The 22221-nt window shown below is 39.3% G+C and overlaps 1 protein-coding gene across 4 annotated transcripts in view; it reads right to left on the reverse strand.

Moving 5' to 3' along the window:
- Nucleotides 1-22221, reverse strand: part of PHTF2 (putative homeodomain transcription factor 2) — a 159931-nt gene that overhangs the window by 62420 nt on the left and 75290 nt on the right. For 2 of the 4 annotated variants that reach the window (XM_011985450.1, XM_011985449.1), the window contains 2 exons: nt 884-940; nt 560-571 (listed from right to left, as the gene is read on the reverse strand). In XM_011985450.1, coding sequence (XP_011840840.1) covers nt 560-571; nt 884-940 — 69 coding nt within the window. The remainder of the gene's footprint in view (nt 1-559; nt 572-883; nt 941-22221) is intronic. The other 2 variants (XM_011985451.1, XM_011985452.1) reach the window with 1 other exon arrangement.

The following is a 22221-nucleotide window of genomic DNA, read 5'->3' on the forward strand; positions in this document are numbered from 1 at the left end:
TAGAGATTATCATTGCCAAATGGGAAAGAACCTTGCTCTTTATTACAAGTGACTAAGTAGTCTAAACATTAACAAATTTTTGGACCGATTTTTAGTAACTCTAGAGACTGGTTTTCAATCTAATGTAAACCTTTCTGTACAAAACAGAAAATGTCAAGTAACTAAAGTAATATTGTCTGTGCCCAGATTAAATTTAGCTCGTGCAGAAACACACTGATTAGTATCTATGCAAATGAAAAATATAAATCTTATTATCAATAAAGAGTGCCGAGAAACAATAAATTCAGTTGAAAAACAGTTTTCATGCTAGCGAGGTAATCTATGAGAATATTTTATCAGCATAAGAGATGTGATTAAATGTTCAGGAAGAAAATGCCTACCACAAAAACATTTTAATTAGTGCTTTACTGTCCTAAATTCTTTTTTTAAATGACCAACTTTTCAGTGACTCTTTCTGGGTCCAAGTCAATCTGTTAGTAGCACCAAAAAGCAGATCTCAATTAAGCAGAGCAGCATTTGCACAGGATCACTCAGGCGGGAAAAATCCTGAAACACTTACCAGTTTAATAAACTGTACAGAGCAATGACAGCATCAAAAGGGAGGAAAAGCAAACTAGAAGTATAAGGTGACAAGTGAAAGGGGAAAAAAGCTGACAAAAAAAATAGTCATTAGAAATTCAATTGTAAAAGAACAGAAAGATGACAAAAAGAAAAAAACCACCATTAGAAGTAAACGTGACTATGGTAAATAAAGCTTACTCCTTTCTTTAAAAACTTCAATAGAATAGTAATTTATATCTTAAAAGTACATGAAAAAAACACTACAGAAAATGTAATTAATAATTCATAGAACTATGTTTCAAAATAAAATGAAACTCCTTACCTTGATTTCTCTCTGTTCAACAGATTTTTCCCATATTTGTTGATCATATGCTCCAATCTATGAAAAGAAGACAACACTACACTAAATGATCATTGCTGGTACCCATCAAATAGGTATAACTCTGCTTGAAATATAAGCAACTCAGTATTCATTCAGCACAGATTAGACTTCTCAGTCTATCTCAGACTTCTCAGATCAGTATCGTATTATTGCAGTGGTTCTCAAAGTATGATTTCAGGACCAGCAGTATTAGTGTCACCTTGGAACTTGTTAGAAATGCAAACTCTCAGGCCCCATTCCAGAGTTACTGAATCAGAAATACAGGAGTGAGGCCCCAAAACCTATGTTTTAAAAATCCCTCTTGAATAGAGAGGGAACAACAGGCACTGGGGCCTACTTGAGGGAGGAGGTTCAAAGGAGGGAGAGGTTCAGAAAAAAAAAACAAAAAACTATCAGGTACTATGCTTAGTACCCAGGTGACGAAAAAACCTCTATACCAAACCCCCAAGTCATGAGTTTACCTATATAACAAACCTGGACATGTATCCCTGAACCTAAAATAAAAATTAAAAAACTTTTTAAAATCCCTCCTGATGATTCTGATGTTGAAAACCACTACCCTAGGGAATCCTTAATTGTAAATAAACACAATTGCTACAGCTCTGTTACATTTGGGGAAAAGCTTCCAAGTGATAAATTCTTTATGGCATTATTTTTAAAGAAGAAAAGTACTAATATTCTATACAATTAAAAATTTATAAACATGCAGACCACAATTACCACTTAAAGTTTAAACTGGAAAACAAAGTTGTGAAATGATTGAAGACACAGGAAAATAATTATGAAGAAGAATTTCTTATGGCTTCTATTTTTATTTATTCTTAGATGCTGGAAAGTTCTCTGAACTAAACCTCCAACAGGGCAGGATGACCAAATCATTCTTTATTGTTCCCACCCAAGTTATTTCCTATTAGCTCCTACTGTCTCCAGTTTCCACTTAATTCCCCATATCCAAAAGGACACTGAAATGGGTCAACACCATACAATTGTGACTAGGAGTTTTCATTATTTGCATTAATTGAAAATTAGAATCCTAATAAATTAAAAATATTTCAGATAACTACACTTAAGAGACTAGAGACAGAAAATGACCAAATATAGACAAAGATATTATAAGAAAATACAGGAAGAAAGAGTATTTTCTGACTCACAACATAATTTACCCTAAAGTCCTTTAATCTATACATTATTTTTTAAATCTCAATTTTAAGAACTGAGAAATTGAGAATACCAGAATGGTTTCAACGTAGAGGTAGAATAAAATAACTTAAGTGACTCGATAAGAGCCTTTAATGTCTGTTACTCTTTTTTTTGAGATGAGTCTCATTCTGTCGCCCAGGCTGGAGTGCAGTGAGTGGCACGATCTTGGTTCACTGCAACCTCCACTTCCTGAGTTCAAGCGATTCTCCTGCCTCAGCCTCCCGAGTAGCTGGGACTACAGGTGCATGCCACCACACCCGGCTAACTTTTTCTATTTTTAGTAGAGACGGTGTTTCACCGCGTTAGCCAGGATGGTCTCTATCTCCTGACCTCGTGATCCACCTGCCTCGGCCTCCCATAGTGCTGGGATTACAGACGTGAGCCAACATGCCCGGCTAGTCTCTCTTATACATTATCTTGCTCGTATTAATTCTTCTGGTCCTATAAATCCTATTCTCTTTTTTACCACTTTCCTATGACTCTTTTATTTTAAAAATCATATTATGGCTGAGTGCAGAGTGGCTCTTGCCTGCAATCCCAGCACTCTGGGAGGCTGAGGTGAGAGAATCGCTTGAGCCCAGGAGTTTGAGACCAATCTTGGCAATGTAGTAAGACCCATCTCTACAAAAAATTAAAAAATTAGCTGGGTGTAGTGGCACATGCTTGTAGTCCTAGCTACTCAGGGGACTGAGGTGGGAAGATTGCTTGAGCCTGGGAGGTCGAGGTTGCAGTGAGCCATGATCATGCCACTGCAGCACTCCAGTCAGGGCAGCAGAGTATCCTGCCTCAAACAAACAACAAACAACAACAACAACAAAATCGTGTTATACCCCCAAAATTAAAATATTGTAACACCTAGACCAAACAACATACTTATATGTAACTAAAACTGCCATGAGTCTCTATGAAGCAGGATTAAGAAACTCTAGGTAAACAATAACCAACTGGTTAGTCCTAATGGCAGAGCTGACCTGCGGTGACTAGTTGCCCCTCATCCTCTTAAATTCTAAATTCAATCAATCAATCATCTTCCTTAAAATCAGAAAAGGTAAGTATAGGAACATAGATTCCACATGAATAATTCTGCTCTAATTGAGTAATTCAGAATAACTGGGCTTATGCAAATAAAAAATTCATTTTTTAGGCCAGGTGCGGTAATTTATTTTTTAGGCTGGGTACGGTGGCTCATGCCTGCAATCCTAGCACTCTGGAAGGCCGAGGCAGGAGAACTGCTTGAGCCCAGGAGTTTAAGCCTGAGAAACATGGCCAAATCCCGTCTCTTCAAAAAACATAATAAATTAGCTGGGCATGGTAGTGCGCCCTTGTAGTCCCAGCTACTCAGGAGGCTGAGGTGGGAGGATCACTGGAGCCCAGGAGGTTGAGGCTGCAGTGGGCCACGATCATGCCACTGTACTCTGTCTGGGTGACAGAGTGAGACCCTGTCTCAAAAAAAAAAAAAAAAGTGTAACATTCCAATGCACTGCATACTTTTCAGTAAAATACTACTTAAAACCAATAAAGAACAGGTACCAACATGTTTTAATAACTATTTCGGCAGTATTTTGTTTTCATATACAAAAGGGTGCCTAACTTGTCTACAAAAGAACTATTTTTATTTCTAGGTGACTCAAGAATGTGAATGTGTAGATATATGTCCTATAATCCTAAAATCAGGAAAAATAAAATAATCCTATTCAACAGACCAAATCGGAAATGCATGTCAATCCTTGGCATAACTAGGTTCAGTGTAACTCCAGCATGGTACTCAAGAGGCCCAGGCTTAGAAAGATACAGAAAGCCTAAGAAACTCCACAGTGAAGCAGTAGGTAAAAGTGGAAATGCTTCCTGAAAGCTGACATAGTTCATTGTAAACAGCAGAATGCAATCCTAAAGGTGGGTTGATAGACATTCCTATTAAAAAAGACACAGGATAAAATGTTTTGTTTTACTGGAAAGACACATTTATTCAAAGATTTGATAGGTGAGAGGAAGAGCAACTTTTACTAATAGAATGTCTCATGGTGTCGGGGCGGGGTCTTAATTTTTTTAAGCTAGATAAATTTCATTTTCAATTACAGCAATTAAATGTCTGTAAGTGCAGGAATCAGTTCTCCTTTGTAGCAGACTTCTTTTGTTTTGGAAATACTACCAAATAGGCCAGGCACGGTGGCTCACGCCTGTAATCCCAGCACTTTGGGAGGCCAAGGCAGGCAGATCATGAGGTCAGGAGATGGAGACCATCCTAGCCAACATGGTGAAATCTTGTCTCTACTAAAATACAAAAAAAAAAAGGCCAGGTGTGGTGGTGGAGACCTGTAGTCCCAGCTACTCAGGAGGCTGAGGCAGGGGAAATGCTTGAACCTGGAAGGTGGAGGTTGTAGTGAGCCGAGATCGCACCACTGCACTCCAGCCTAGTGACAGAGTCTCAAAAAAAAAAAAAAACCACCAGAATGAACATTTTAGTTACTTAAGCAAACAGACTACTTTTTTGGAGAAAACTGTGAGGATGCTGGTTAACCTAAATGCAGATGTCTCAGAAGGAGATGTTCAGGATTTTGCTTAATAATGTATATGCCTTCAACAAATTACCCTTACATATGAATTCAGAATGAATTATCTCTGAAATTGTTTCTCGGGATATGTGTGTAGTACATCAGAGGCCTCATGAAATCAGAGTGGTAGCCAGATGCTAGAAGTAAGAGTGAAGGGATTCTAAAGATCTCTTCTGGCCTTTAGTCTCACTTTATTCCCAGCTGGCAAGACAGTAAATCAGAATCCCTGTGGCTAGACCGAAGCTCTTCCCTGAATGAAACATAATTCTACTGTCAGTCATTATAGGGCAAGAAAAGAAGTGACAGGACTAGGAAAGAGAAGAACCATCTTCTCAAGACTTAGGGTCATGGATGAAGAATAATTTGCAGAGCTGTGCTACCAAAGTTAAATAACAGGACAGGTTTTCCAACATTTCTATTTTACCTCTAACACACAAATATACCAAAACAGTTTCCAACATTTATATTTTACCCCTAACAGACATTCCCATTAACACACATTTCCACTTTACCTCTAAACACAAACAATGCACTTTCCCCTTCTGCTTTATATTTATTGTTACTGTATCCCTTTTAATTTTTTTTTAAATTTTTTGAGACAGGGTCTCAGTCTGTTGCCCACAGCAACTTGGCAGACTTGACTGAGTCACACAAGTTTGATAGGTGGTTTTTAACAAATTTCTTCTACATAAAATTAAATCGCAAGGCCAAGTTCAATTATAGTTCTCTGTGAAAGAAAACTCAGGAAGAAGATAACTACTTTCTAAAAAATGGCATACAAAAGATTAAAAGAAGCTCAGTGGTAACGCTTATCTAATGGTACAGTAATTTTAATAAGATGGTATGTCTTCAATTGAGAAATAAATACTATGTAATATTTTGACTACTTCAACATTTTTGGTACCTCTTAACTGTTCTCTTTTTCTTCTCCCTCCCCCAATGCCTCTGGTGTTTGTGTGTTTAGAAAAGGGCCTATTCAACATAACCCATAGGTTCACAGAAAAGAGATTTCTTTAAAAGTGCCTAACATTCTAGGCCGGGCGCAGTGGCTCATGCCTGTAATCCCAGCACTTTGGGATGCCAAGGTGGGCGGATCACTTGAGGTCAGACGTTCAGATCAGCCTGGCCGACATGGTGAAACCCCATCTCTACTAAAAATACAAAAAATTAGCTAGGCATGGAGGTAGGCGCCTGTAACCTCAGCTACTCAGGAGGCTGAGGCAGGAGAATCACTTCAACCTGGGAGGTTGCGTTAAGCCAAGATCGCGCCATTGCACTCCAGCCTGGGCGACAAGATTGAAACTCTGTCTTAAAAAAGAAAGTACTTAACATTCTAAAAGGAAATATAGTCAAATAATGTTTTGTTGATAGATACACAGAAAGAGATATACCAAGGTAATTAATGTACAAGTAATGGTATAGATATCCAACCATATTCTTCATAACTAATGATCTGTTTCAAGGAGGGAAAAACATTGTTCCATCACATAAGAGGAGACTCTGAAATCCTGATTTATATTCTGTAGCCAATAGTTTTGTACATTGTGAGAATGTGAAGTCCTTGCTTGGCTATGGTAAGCAACTTTATCAATGCTCTTGTTATTACTCCCAGAGATGCCCTGAATACCTTAAGCCTCTGGTGCACTCATACCCAGAGCTGACCTACAGTCAGCTTTTCCATTCCTGGTCCCAGATGACCAAGCACTTTGTCATCTACAAACTCATCCTGTATCTTTGGCAACATGTCCTGCACTCCTATATCAATGCCTCACAATAACTCTTTCCTCTTAATGACAGCAAGGTCAATTAAAGATTTTCTTCCCACAAGCTTTAATTCCTAATTACTGTGACCATCACCATTCCTGAAAGAATGTCTAGCCAGTTACTACTTCCCTGAGAAGACTGAAGTCTTAAAATACAAATATCATTTTCTGTCGTCTCTACTTCTAGTATGTTTTCTCATCTAAAGTTTGAGCCATTACAGAGGTCAAAACTGATTAAACAACAACAAAAAAAAACAGTAATTATGGAACAGCATCCTGAAAGCAGTAAGAGGAATAAGATTCAAAAGAAAAAAAAAGGAATTGAGAAACTAGAATTTAGTAATATCAAACAGATGAAAATTCCACTAAATTAATATTCTTTAGATGCTTTCTGACCTACTGAAGACTGTTCTAACAGGAAAATGAACACATTAAACATGCTGTAAAAAACTGAAATTAACACAGCTAATATGCTATATTAAATATATGTAAATATATACAGCAGATATTTAGAATGATACATGAAAATCATTAATAATGATTACCTCTGAGAAGTACCAAAGACAATAGCACTTTTCCTTTCTGCCTTATATTCATTGTTACCGTATCACTTTTTTTTTTTTTTTTAAAGACAGGGTCTCACTCTGTCGCCCAAACTGGAGTGTAGTAGCATGATCTTGGCTCACTGCAACCTTGATATCCCAGGCTCAATCAATCCTCCCACCTCAGCCTCCTGAGCACCTGGGACCACAGGTGCGCCCCACCTTGCTCAGCTAATTTTTTATGTTTTGTAGAGATGAGGGCTCCTTATGTTGCTCCTTATGTGAACTTGAACTCTTGGGCTCAAGTAATCCACATACCTCAGCCTCCCATAGTGCTGGGATTACAGGTGTGAGCTACTGCGCCCAGCCACTGTATCACTTCCTTCCCCTGCCCCTCTCCACAATGGAGATGTACTACTTTTATAAACCAGGATTCTAACTCAGGTCTATTGGACTCCAAAGCAATTTGAACTAGTTATCTTAGAAACTAATATGTTCCACAGTAACTAGTTAAGTTACTATCACTGAATAGGAACTTTATAGAGAATCATCTACCTCCTCCTACCATTACTCTAATTTTATATATTTACAAGTCTCTACACACTGAGACAAACAAAATGAAATGGGAAAGGGGAAGAAGAGGGAAAGGGGGAAATGGAGGAAGGGAAAACTGGGAGGGAAAGAAAAGGGTAAAGAAACGGGATGATTGGTAGGTAGAGAAAAAGACTGCCTTTGTCTACGTATCTGCCAAGGTCAGCTCTGGCTCCTATGAAAAAACTTTGTAATGAATATGATGGTATCAAAAATACAAATGTTAAAACCTAGATAATTAGATGGTGAAATGAGAAACATGTATCACTTAGGAATTTTAGAAAAGAAGTATCTTTGAAAAACAATTTGAAAAGCTACTCTTAGGCTATCTAATTACCCCTAGGTTATCACATTCAGAACAGCAGTGGCTCAGGTATCAAGAGGCCAAAGAGAAGGTGTCTTGCTTCAAAAAGGTAGTTATCAATAGTTTAATTAGATTAAGTGCTTAGATAAAAGATTAATAATTCACAAATAAAAATAAGCAAGGCAAAAGGAGACCCAGATTTGCAAACATATTTAAAGCACCTAGTTTCCTTAACTAATGAACAGATATATCATAATACTGTATGTCAAAGCCCTAATTTTTCCTACCACCATGTTTAGTTTCTTTGTTCTGAATCTCATTTAAGAAACTCTGAAAAGCAAGCTATAAATTCTCACAAACACTAAATACCATACAAAAAGAAAACAGAGCCCCAATTTCTTCCTAGATGAACCCCATGCAACAAACATCAGAGGCCAATCATGTGCCAGGATAAATGTTGTCTATTACAAGGGTGAACCAGCGCCCCCGGCCAACATTCCATATTTTAATGGTGATTTAATAGCTGGACAACCAAACGTAATTTTTTGAGTCTTTTTATAAAAATAAATGTTATCAGTCAGAAAATACACTTTGTCAACTCAGGAATGGAACATCAAATATTGTAAGTTCTCACTTATAAGTGGGAGCTAAGTTATGGGTAGTACACAAAGGCATAGAGAGTGATATAATGAAGAAAGCCAAAACAGGGGTGTGCAGATAAAAGTCTTTTTCCTAATTAATTGCCAATGTAATACTTTTGATAACTGCTTACAGTTTACAGATGAAAATGGAGCTGTCAACAAAATCATTTTGTTGACAAGATCACATTTGCCAAGATACCTAAAATATATGGTTTGCATTGCCATAATTATCTACCTATAAATTTGATAAAAAAGAGAAAACCGAGAGGGCTAAGTGATATAACAAAGTTAAGTTACTGAACAAAATAGTGGATGTGAGAATAAAACACTAATCACCAATGAAAGAAAATTATTATCTATAATCCCCAAAATTATGTTGTCATGATGAACATTCGACAATTATTCTCAGTACTTCTGTTCATATTACAAAAAATAAAGAAGAGACATCTGGGCCACTTAAAATCATTAGAATGATGAATAATCTTCAGACAAATCTTATCCAGAAATAGTAAAAAATAATTATTTTGACATTAAGACTTTTAATTTGGAAGTAAAGTTCTCAATCCTTTGGATATCAAATAGGTTTTCACTGTTTTTTGGCTCATAACTACTACTTCTCAAACAAATTTGTCTCCTGAACCACCTAGAAATCTCTCTGAATCCTGAAACTGCTCCTAATAGGCCTTACTTCTAACCTACTATTCTCACTACTACTCAATTTATGTACTACCCCATTCTTTTTTTTTTTTTTTTTTACAACATCCTATTTTAATCTACATATTGTTCAATGTTTCTAGTTGTCCATTACACAGATGTGCAATGGACAATTACACACACATACACACACACCCCTAAAGAAATTTGTATACGTCAGACACTCAGGTGACTTTAATGATGAGGATCAAATGAGGAAGATGAATCATTTAATTACACAATATAAACTATGATGATAATAATGTCACACAGAAAGCTGTGGTCTGAGAAAACATCCAAAGCTAGCAACTCTTTCAAATGCATAACAACTACCAAATTATTTTACCAAATCTCTAACTTTTCTGAATCAATCTTTTTGAAAAACTCTAAAAGCATAATGAGAGGCCAAACCATAGAAGATCTTTAACCCAATCATTAAAAATATTGCCTTACAATTCTAGAGTTATTTCAGGAAGACCTTAAATGGGTAAGTATTCAAATTTAAGATATCCTAATTGGGAAAAGAAGTCTAAACCATGGAATAAATATTACTGACTATAAGCAAAGAGTTTGCTTTGCAACCACTTGCAAATCTCTTTGCTTTAACCAATCATTTATTTATTTTCTATCAATCATTATCGGAATATAATAAAAAAAGTGTTACAAAAAAAGTAAAGCTACTTGAGTAGAAGGCAAATTTAAAAATAAATAAATTTTTTTTTCAAGATTTGAAATCTTTTGGCTGGGGGACAATGTGACTTTTCAAGGAAGAAAACAGATTTCTAGAATTTTGTCAATTTATATATCTAGCTACCCATTTGGATCAAAACACCAAACACATTCTTATCTGCAGATACTAAAATCTACCTAGTTATCAAAGATTCCATTCATTATCAGTAATTAAAGCTAAAGCTACTTAAAATATTCCCAACATCATCTAAAACAACACCATTCTCTGCATTAATCCCCAAAAAAGGATACTACAGACCACATACCTATAACCAAATCACGAATCCTGATCAATCTCCTATTGCCAAGGAAAACCAGCTAATGACATAGTAAAACACTGACTCAAGTTTAGAAAAACGTCTTGAAGGTATTCTTTATTTCAATGAAGACAAATGATTATGGTAGAATCTACCTCTCAGAAGTTATAAATCTAAAGAAAAAAATATTCACAGAGTCATAATTCAAAGTAGAATCAAGTAAGTACTGTTGCATACCACTGAAAGATGGTCTGAAAGGACCAATGTTTGTAAGATAAAATGTACAAGAATAGGAAACTCACTGGATATGGATGCATGAGAAAGAAATAAAGATGACAGTTTCTGGCTTAAGTACCTGGGACTGCACTGCTACTATTAACCATGACATCCCGGAATAAAAGCAGGTTTGAAAAAAGGCCATTTGGCCAGGTGCAGTGGCTCACACCTATAATCCCAGCACTTTGGGAGGCTGAGGTGGGCAGTGTTTGAGTCTAGGAGTTCAAGACCAACCTGGGCAACATGGCGAAAGCCTGTCTCTACAAAAAAAGAAAAAAGAAGTAAAAAAAAAAAAAAACAAAAAACTGCCATTGGAGCCTAAGACAGCCAAGAATTATGGCTAGAGATCAGCAGAGTAGGGAAAGTACAAAATCTGGACCTCAGCAGCATAAATTGGGTGTTTGGATGTTATCTGGTCAATTTGATCATCTAAGGAAATTGAATATATTAAGGAGACCAAGAACAAAATATTAAGAAGGATAAACATATATATGGAGGGGAGAAGAATCAAAAGCAGGTAATGAGACTTACCAAAATTGGATAGGTAGGAAGAGGACTAGGACAATACACTAATAAAAGCTAAACAAGGAAAGAGTTTCAAGAAAGAAGGTAAAGCAAGGAGGGCTAAAAATACTGAAATATTTTGAAGTGGTCATGGCAGTTAAATACGTTAATGTCAGTAAACTTAATCTTGTTTAAACAGTAGGCAGTCATTAGAGGAGATTTGGAAGCTGGGGAGTTTGGGGAATGGGGACAATAAAAAAGGTAAAAAACAACCACTTGGAGAGACAGAATATATTGTCCACTAGAGACAGTGATTGGAGGGATACCAGATAGAGCATATGCAGCCGAGTTGGTATTAGAAGCAGTCAAGTAAGTTATGTTTGTATTTTTCCTTTTACCACCAAGGTTCAAAAGTCCAGGATCAGGAATGGAATTTAAATATCCACAACATACTCTACCACCAAACACCTACAGTATGCCAGGCATGATACTATGCACTTGCAAGTTTCCTCATTTAATCTTTATAGCTTCCTTTCTCTTTTCCCTCTGCTTCTCCTGAACAATTCAGCACTAAAGCCATTAGATGGGGCAGAACCATGGGGGCCTAAAGCAGGGTGCCAGAGCTACAATGGAGAGAGCCTGATGCATGGGTGTAGCAAAGCATGGGGTATCAATCCAACTGGGATGTGAAGGAGGACCTTGTGGGGGTGAGGAGAGTCAGAACCTAAGCAGAGCAAGAAGGATGACCACATGTGGGAGTGACCCAGCACAGGGTACAGAAGCTCAAGCAGCGTAAGGAGGACATCCACTTGTAAGACATCTTGGTGTGACGTGCTGGAGCCCAAGAAAAACAAAGAAGGTCTAGAATAAAGATCTTGAGAGAGATGAAGAGGGTATCTACATACAGGATGGGATGGCAGCTAAGACGGGAGAATGATTTTATATGTGGGGACTGATATCTCAAGAGCCTGAGAATGTTCCTATTTACTGAGTTATTGAGAAATCTCTATCTCTAAAATGCTCCTAAAGAAATAAAAGATTAGTCTGACAAATTCCGAAGCTATTTGTAAATAGGAAAATGGCTTAATAAATACATTATGGCATACTCAGAGAATAAAATGTTATGGTCATAAAATTATGTTTTTAAAGGATATTTAGTAATGTGAGAACATACTTTTGGTAATGTTACATGAAAACAGGAAAATAAAAAATAGGATGCTAATATTCTTGGGGAAAAGTCACAATGTCAACATTAGAGCAACTGTGTGATTTTAACTTTTATTATACTTAATCTGCATTTTCCACTTTTCCTATGATACATATGTATCACTTTAACATTTATAATAAAAACCAGTATTTTACAAATCAAGAGGAAAAGGGAGCTAATACCCTCAACTAACAATCAAGTGTTAGGTGTTAGGCTAGACGCTTTTGTATACACTTCTCATGGAAAAGTACTGTGAGTAGAAGAGGGCGAGTTATTAAGAAAGCAACTGCCACCGCTCAAAATCAATTTATGAAAATAAATTTGGTTTTTCCTATAAGATACATAAGAGAAACTTTCAGCTAAAGAGATATTTTAACAACAAAACCATCAGAAATTTTAGTAGTATTAAAGTAGCATAAAAGGGCAGATAGATGATAAACAATTGACTATGTCAATTATCCATCCATTCCTGAATATCAGGAAAAAAAAAAATGAGTTAAAGAGCCAAAATGCGAAAATGTGCCAATTACCCAGGAAAACAAAATCATTCCATCTGTGTGACAGAAGAGTAACTTAAATTGCATTAGGTGGTGGTGGAAATAATTCAACTGGTTCATACAGGAAAGGGAGGGAATGGAAGAAAGGGAGCTCGACAAACAGCTTTGTGGTAGAGCTGGGAGAATTCCAAGTTCTGGAAGAAGCCAAGGAGAGAAGGCCATCACGAGTTCTGGCCTCTGCAGCCATGAGGGGTTGGCCATATGAGAAGCAGCAGCAACAGCCATGGACTGTCTCATCTGACTCCTCCCCAACTACTGTCCTTCAGTCCTCAAAAAATATTCAAAAGATTAGCCCTCAACACTAGTAACACTATGATTACAGTAGAATCTGCTTCTAAGAAGTTATAAATACAAAGAAAAAATATTCAAAAAGTCAAATTCAAAGCAGAATCAAGCAAGTACTATTGCGTGCCACTGAGAGATGGTCTGAAAGGACCAATGTCTGTAAGATAAAATGTACAAGAATAGGAAACTCACTGGATATGGATGCATGAGAAAGAAATAAAGATGACAGTTTCTGGCTTAAGTACCTGGGACTGCATTGCTACTATGAACCACGGCATCATAGAATAAAAGCAGGTTTGAAAAAAGGCCGTTTGGCCAGGTGAACTAGATAGATCCACCTACCTAGTTAGATCTAGATAGATCTATCTAGATACAGTGTCACTTCAGGGGTCCCTCAAAAACCCTCAAATGCCAAGCCACCCTTTTTAATAAAGAACTAAATCTTTAATTTAGAGATTAAAAACACACATCTAGTTGATTCAATACCCATCTCTCCTTATACTTATGTAAAATCAGTAAATCAATCACTGAAACTGCTTTGCAAAATTATGACAGTAGGAGAAATCTGACATAGCTGATTCCATCTTGCTTCTAACCTCCAAGCTGTGCTTGCTCATTCCTGGGAGCAACCAAGCTAACTTTGGGAGGAATTTAGCTTATAGTTTAAAGGAAGGATGATAATAGCCCTTCCCAAAACTACCCCCTCCTTTGAAACCACCTTTGTGAAACTAACAAATTAGCCACGAGACTAGAAATTATGGCCCTAGAGTCATGTAGCCAGAGGTCACAAGATTCATAACTTCCCCAGTTGCTCCTACAGATAACATCACTATTGTAAAACCGAAGATTGGTGTTTGAGGTATTTTTCGGACCCTGCATTCTGATGGACCAACTGGCACCACCCAGACCCATAAAATGGCTCAACTGGTCTTGTAATCCCACCCGGGGACTGACAGTGCAAGAAGACAGCTTTAACAACCTATGATTTCATCCCTGATCCAACCAATCAGCATTTCCTATTCCCTAGTCCACTGCTTGCCAAATTATCCTAAAAAAATCCAAAAAATAAAAACAAAACCAAAACAAAACCTAGTCTCCAAAATTTCATAGACCAATTTGAATAATAATAAACTATCTTTTCTGCTTGCCTGGCCCTGCGATTTTTCAACTCTTGGCTGCAAAAACCTGCTGTTCTCAGTGCCTTGGTTTTTCCAGGCAGTAGGCAAGATGAATTAATTGGGCAACTACATCACTAAGCGTAAAGTACTGAAGTCTTGCTATACTCTGACAGAGACTCCCAACCTCCACGTCTGTGTTATTTTATCCTGCACATCCCCTTCCCCCAACAATGATCCAAAGGCAGACACACAACTCAAGTGGAGCCAGACTTTCCATTCCAGACATCACATGAGTAGGAGAAACAGAGACAGACAGCTAATACAGAGGAATAAAATTAACATTAACTACAGATCCCAAGAGAGAAGTTTCTAGAAATTCTGCTGCTAAGGGGCCCTACACAGCCTTGGTTTCCTTTCCTTCCCACGTCTTAGCTGGCTGATGGCACAGTTTACACATGTGATGAAAAGTAGAAGCAGAACACCGTGGTGTTTTTCCCTGGCCCAAGTTTAATGAGAACATTGCTGTTAATGCATGCAAACCAATACCATTCTGCATAATTTATGAAGACTGTTTATTTTCCAACTTGCTGGTACATGGCAGTACATTCTGAGTGGATTTTTTTATCAAGCGACTATGTGATTAATAACCTTTCCCAAAAAGTCATTTTAGCAAAGATAATTTAACCTCTGCTTTCAACCTTGATGATGAATTGTGAAGACCCTGCTAGTGAGGAAAGAAAAGATCATCACTGGCTGGGCGTGGTGGCTCACGCCTGTAATCCCAGCACTTTGGGAGGCCGAGAGGGGGGACCATGAGGTCGGGAGTTCAAGACCAGCCTGACCAACATAGTGAAACCCTGTCTCTACTGAAAATACAAAAATTAGCTGGGCATGGTGGCACAGTGCAACTACCCAGGAGGCTGAGGCAGAAGAATCGCTTGAACCTAGGAGGTGGAGGTTGCAGTGAGCCAAGACTGTGTCACTGCATTCCAGCCTGGGCGACAGAGCGAGACTGTCTCAAAAAGAAAAAAAAGAAAAAGAAAAAGAAAAAGAAAAGATCATTACTGACTTCTATTAATCATGGGAAAATAATTCAAATATATCTTATTTAAATCAAACAGAGGGTGAAAATACTTAAGAGTAAATACCCAAGTTCTGTTTAACAAACCTATAACAATAATTCCCAAGTATTAAAGCTTTTAGAGCCAAATCCGTAAAATTTAACGTTACTCAATTCATAATTATTTGGAATTTTTGATAAGTGTTATTTGAATTATTATAGAATGGAAATCACTGAAAATTATTTAAAATAAATTATTAAATTATGCAGTGGTGCAATCACAGTGATCCTCCCATCTCAGCCTCCTGAGTAGCTGCAACTGCAGGCGTGTACTACCATGCCTAGATAATTTACTTTATTTTATTTTATATTTATTTATTTATTTCATAGAGACAGGGTCTCACTTTGTTGCCCAGGCTGGTCTTGAACTCCTGGGCGCAAGTGATCCTCCCTCTTTGCCCTCCCAAAGTGCTGGGATTACAGATGTAAGCCACTAAGTCCAGCTGACTTTTTTAGCTTCTAAATCAAAGAAACACAGTGGAAGATGGGATATAAATATTATCTTCATTTTACCACTAACAACAGTGTTGCTCATATTTTACATATCAAACTTAAGAGAAAAAAACTTCAAAAGACATGAACCTCACCTTCCCACCTAATTTAAGACATTAATCGACACTGGTTATAACTCTCTTGGCCACAGACGCATTTATAAAAATTGAATTTACTCAGTTAAATAACACTGACCAAAATCAACCTAGTCAGTAAATGTACATGACCTCTAATAGAATAAAAACACTTAAGTTAAAGTGATAGTTGTATTAATAATCAGTAACTGCTGCTACCATTTATTGAGCATTTGCTGGTCCTTGATGGCAGTCCAGGCAGGGAATGAGACACAGACAACACATTTAATGCCACTTCTCTCAACCACCTAAGAACCCAAAGCCAGGTAAGAAAAAAGTAAAAGAAATAGGGGAGATTTGGTTGTTAAGTGGGGAGTGAAATCACTGTTAAGTAAAGAGTGCAGATACTATGGCCCAGACCAACTAGATTTGAATTCTGGCTCAAGCACACAGGCACTGTATGACCTTAAGAAAACTACTAGACTTCTCTAAACTGTAATGGCCTCAGTTATAAAATCAGGATAATGGCAGTAATATGTATTTAATAGGGTTTTTGTGATGATGAAATGTATGTAAAGTACTTTCAGACATTGTGTGGTACACATGAAGTGTTCAATAAATATTACCTCTTATTGGCTTGGCGTGGTTTCTCACGCCTGTAATACCAGCACTTTGGGAGGCCGAGGCAGATGGATCACGAGGTCAGGAGATCAAGACCATCCTGGCTAATGTGCTGATAATGTGCTGAAGCCCTGTCTCTACTAAAAATAGAAAAAATTAGCCAAGCATGGTGGTGGGCGCCTGTAGTCCCAACTACTTGGGAGGCTGAGGCAGGAGAATGGCGCGAACCCAGGAGGTGGAGCTTGCAGTGAGCCAAGATGGTGCCACTGCACTCCAGCCTGGGCAACAGGGTGAGACTCCGTCTCAAAAAATAAATAAATAAAATAAATAAATAAATAAACATTACCTGTTATTATTAGCCAAGAAATATAACAACCATGATATAGGAGGCTCTGGGCCAACTACTTTACTTAAACGATGTTGTTTAATCCTTGTAACAATCCTGGAAGTAGACACAGTTATTCCAATTTTAAAGAAGATGACTGTTTTCTTTAAAACACACACGCACACACGCGCGCGCGCAGGTGCGTGCACACACACACACACGAATAGATTTTTTTTTAATTAAACTATTTTTTTTTAAACCTAGGAATAAATCTAACCAGGGAGGTGAAACATCTATGTAAGAAAACTACAAAACACTGATGAAAGAAATCAGAGGTCACAAAAAAATGAAGACATCCCACACTCATGGACTAGGAGAATATTGTGAAAATGACCATCCTACCAAAGATAATCTATAGAGTCAATGCAACCCCTACACAGAAACAGAAAAAAGCAATCCTACAATTCATACAGCACCACATAATATCAGAAAAAGAATAGCCAAAGTGACTGGAAGCAAAAAGAACAAAGCTGAAGGCAGCATACCACCTGATTTCAAAATATATTACAAACCTATAGTAACCAAAAGACCATGAGCCTGGCAGAAAATAGACACAGAAACCAATGGAACAGAATAGAGGACTCTGAAATAAATTCACATACTTATAACCATCTGATTTTTGACAAAGGCACCAAGAACATTCATTGGGGAAAAGACAGTCTCTTCAATAAATGGTGCTGGGAAAACTGATATCCATATACAGAAGAATGAAACTAGACCCCTATATTTTACCACATATGTAATGGTTAATACTGAGTGTCAACTTGACTGGACCGAAGGATACAAGGTATTGATCCTGGGTGCGTCTATGAGGGTGCTGCCAAAGGAGATTAACATTTGAGTCAGTGGGCTGGGAAAGGCTGACCTACCTTTAATCTGAGTGGGCACAATCTAATCAGCTGCCAGTCTGGCTAGAATATAAGCAGGCAGAAAAACATGAATAGAGAGACTGGCCTAGCTTCCCAGCCTGTATCTTTCTCCTGTGCCGGATGCTTCCTGCCCTTTAACAGCAGATTCCAAGTTCTTCAGTTTTGGAACTCAGGCAGGTTCTCCTTGCTCCTCAGCTTGCAGACGGCCTATTGTGAGACCTTGTAATCATGTGAGTTAATACTTAATAAACTCCCCTTTATATATATAGTTATTCCATTAGTTCTGTCCCTCTAGAGAACCTTGACTAACAGATTTTGGTACCAGGAGTGGTTCTAGAGGAACAGAATATTGGGGATGGAGTTCTTTTGTTGGTTTTGGGGTCTGGAGTTGGCTGCTTAATATGATTAGACCCAAAAATGCTCAGGACTCTACTTCTAATAGTATGGAGAACACTGTTAGTCCTTGGCGTGATGTTTGGAGAGTTATGCAAAATAAATGCATTTGACACTTGATTCATCACTTGTGAGAGGCAAGGAGCTTAGTGACTCAACACGATACCTTTGACCATATGTGGAGAACCAAGGAACATAATGAAACTGGTTGGTTGCTCCTAAGTTCAGTGGACAAAGTGATGAAAGAAAATTATGAACTCAGGGATTCTATCTCCTGGCTTCAGAAGCAGATACTGAGCCTCAAATCTGCTAAGATTGCCCTGGGTGAGAATCTTATCTCCTCTACAGAAATAGCTGAAATTGTGGAAAACCAGACACAAGTTCTTATCACGTGAGTGGCTGACCTTCAACGGAAGGTGCATGCACAGCATCACCAGGTGTCTATTGTTAAAGTGAGTGCATTGATGGAAAAGAATGCAACTCTGAAACGTGGAATGGGGACATGTGGGAGGACCTTGATGAGGCAGGACACTGAGTTTGTAAATTCTGATGAACCTTTTTTTGCCAGAAGAAACAGCTTCCCCATCCCCAGTAGTGGCAACATCCCCTACCTGACCCATGCTGCCATTAGCCTTTCCACCTTTGTCTGAAGAGATAAACCTTGTGCTGCCTGAGGCAACAGTGATGACCTCCCCTGAGGCAGCTGTGAGGCAAGATAACACTGATTCTCCTCAGGTGCCACCACTCAAACCCCTGTTTGCTTCTAGACCCATAACTAAAGTCCCAGTGGGCCCCTAGAGATGGGGTTCAGAGTGTGACCCATGAGGACATGCGCTATACTCAAAAAGATCTGCTTGAGTTTTCTAATTTATATAAATAGAAATCTGCAGAACAGGCATGGGAATGGATATTAAGGGTGTGGGATAATGATGGAAGGAACACAGACTTGGATCAGGCTGAATTTGTGGATGTGGGCCCACTAAGTAGGGACTCTGCATTTAATGCTCCAACTCCGGGAGTTAAAAAAGGTTCTAGGCCGGGCGTGGTAGCTCACGCCTGTAATCCCAGCCCTTTGGGAGCCCGAAGTGGGGGGATCACAAGGTCAGGAGATCGAGACCATCTTGGCCAACATAGTGAAACCCCGTCTCTACTAAAATTAGCCAGGCATGGCACATGCCTGTAATCCCAGCTACTTGGAGGCTGAGGCAGGGGACTCGCTTGAACCCGGGAGGCGGAGGTTGCAGTGAGCTGAGATCACACCACTGTACTCCAGCCTAATGACAGAGCAAGACTCCATCTCAAAAAAAAAAAAAAAGGTTCTAATAGCTTATTTGCTTGTTTTGCTGAGATATGGATTAAAAGATGGCCCACTCTGAGTGAGCAGCAAATGTCTGATCTCCCTTGGTTTAACGTAGAGGAAAGGATCTAAAAGTTTAGGGAGATTGGGCTGGTGGAGTGACCTACTGACTGTAGACCTAGTAACTTTAGAACTACTAACCTTCCCAGCTGGGAGGGTCCAGAAGAGGTACCCTTGACCAATGCCTTGTGAAACAGATTTGTGAGGCCAGCACCTGCATCTCCGAAGAGCCCTGTAATTGCTCTTCTGGGTACGTCAGATCTAACAGTGGGAAGTGCAGTCTCTCAACTACAAAATTTAAATTACAATGGGAATAACTGGATCCCAGGTGGCAGGGGCCAAGTGGCAGCAATCAACCCTCAAAGGCAAGGTGGGTGTGGCTACCATAATGGACAGCAGAGACAAAGCGGCAATCAGAAAAGTCTGACTCATGTAGAGCTCTGGCATTGGCTAATTAATCACAGTGTTCCTAGAAGAAAAACTGATAGGAAGCCTACTTCATTTCTGCTTAATTTATACAAGCAGAAAACTTCTAGGTCAAATGGACAAAAGACTAATTTGAATTATAAAAACAGAGAATCATGGCCCCTCAATCAATTTCCAGACTTGAGCTGTTTTTACAGACCCAGAACCCCTTGAATGAAGGGGAGGCCGGGTCCCCTTAACGAAGGGCCCCATTACACTACCGATAATTTATGCAGTGAATCTTTCTCCCATCCTTCCCCTTTTACCAGGGTAACTGTTCACTAGGGAAAGGGAAATGATCAGACATTTCAGGGACTACTGGACCCTGGCTCTGAGTTGACACTGATTCTAGGGGACCCAAAATGTCATTGTTAAGGTAGGGACTTAAGGTGGTTGGGTAATTAACAGAGTTTTAGCTCAGATCTGACTTACGGTGGGTCCAGTGGGTCCATGGACTCATCCTATGGTCATTTCTCCAGTACCAGAATGCATAATTGGCACAGACACACTTAGCAGCTGGCAGAACCCCCACAATGGCTCCCTGACCAGTAGGGTGAGGGTTATTGTGGTGGGAAATGCCAAATGGAAGCCATTAGAGCTGCCTCTACCTAGAAAAACAGTAATCAAACCCAATATTGCATCCCTAGAGGGACTGCACAGATTAGTGCCACCATCAAGGACTTGAAAGACAAAGGGGTGGTGATTCCCACCACATTCCCATTCAACTCTTCCATTTGGCTTGTGCAGAAGACAGATGGATGTTGGAGAATGTCAGTGGATTATCATGAGCTTAACCAAGTGGTGACTCCAACTGCAGCTGCTGTACCAGATGTGGTTTCATTGCTTGAGCAAACTAACTCATCTCCTGGTACCTGGTATGCAGCCATGGACTTGGCAAATGCCTTTTTCTCCATTCCTGTCCATAAGGCCCACCAGAAGCAATTTGCCTTCAGCTGGCAAGACCAGCAAGCAATTTATTGTCCTACCTCAGGGGTGTATCAACTCTCCAGCTTTGTGTCATAATCTTATTCGGAGAGACTTTGATCACTTTTTGCTTCCGCAAGATACCACACTGGTCCATTACATTGATGACATTATGCCGATTGGACTCAGTGAGCAAGAAGTAGCAAACACACTGGACTTATTGGTAAGACATTTGTATGCCAGAGGATGGGAAATAAATCCAACTAAATTCAGGGACCTTCTACCTCAGAAAAATTTCTAGGGGTCCAGTGGTGTGGGACCTGTTGAGATATTTCTTCTAAGGTGAAGGTAAGTTGCTGCATTTGGCCCCTCCTACAACCAAGAAAGAGGCCCATCGCCTAGTGGGCCTGTTTGGATTTTGGAGGCAACACATTCCTCATGTGAGTGTGCTACTCCAGCCCATTTATCACATGACCTGAACGGCTGCCAGTTTTGAGTGGGGTCCTGAACAGGAAAAGGCTCTGAATCAGGTCCAGGCTGCTGTGCAAGCTGCTCTGCCACCTGGGCCATATGACCCGGCCAATCCAATGATGCTTGAGGTGTGAGTGGCAGATAGGGATGCTCTTTGGAGCCTTTGGCAGGTCCCCATAGGTGAATTACAGTGGAGGCAAGACCCTGCCATCTTCTGCAGGTAACTACTCTCTTTTTGAGAGAAAGCTCTTGGTCTGTTACTGGGCTTTGGTAAACACTGAACGTTTGACTATGGGTCATCAAGTCACCATGCGACCTGAACTGCCTATTGTGAACTGGGTGCTTTCTAACCCATCTAGCTATAACATGGGTCATGCACAGCAGCATTCCATCATCAAATGGAAGTGGTATATACGTGATTGGGCTCGAACAGGTCCTGAATGCACAATAAGTTACATGAGGAAGTGCCTCAAATGCCCACGGTCTCCACTCCTGCCAGCCTGCCTTCTCTCCCTCAGCCTGCAACAATGGGCCTCATGGGGAGTTCCCTATGGTCAGCTGACAGAGAAAGAGAAGACTAGGGCCTGGGTCACAGATGGTTTCCCAGTGGGCAGAACTTCTAGCAGTGTACCTGGGGTTGTGAACTTTGCATGGAAGGAGAAATGGCCAGGTGTAATTATATACTGATTCATGGGCTGTGACAAATGGTTTGGCTGGATGGTCAGGGACTTGGAAGAAGCATGATTGGAAAACTGGTGACAAAGAAATCTGGGGAAGAGCTATGTAGATGGACCTCTCTGAGTGGTCAAAAACTGTGAAGGTATTTGTATTCCATGTGAGTGCTTACCAGTGGGTGACCTCAGCAGAGCAGGATTTTTTTTTTTTTTT

The sequence above is a fragment of the Mandrillus leucophaeus genome, unplaced genomic scaffold, assembly GCF_000951045.1.
Source record: "Mandrillus leucophaeus isolate KB7577 unplaced genomic scaffold, Mleu.le_1.0 Scaffold284, whole genome shotgun sequence".
Classification (NCBI taxonomy): domain Eukaryota; kingdom Metazoa; phylum Chordata; class Mammalia; order Primates; family Cercopithecidae; genus Mandrillus; species Mandrillus leucophaeus.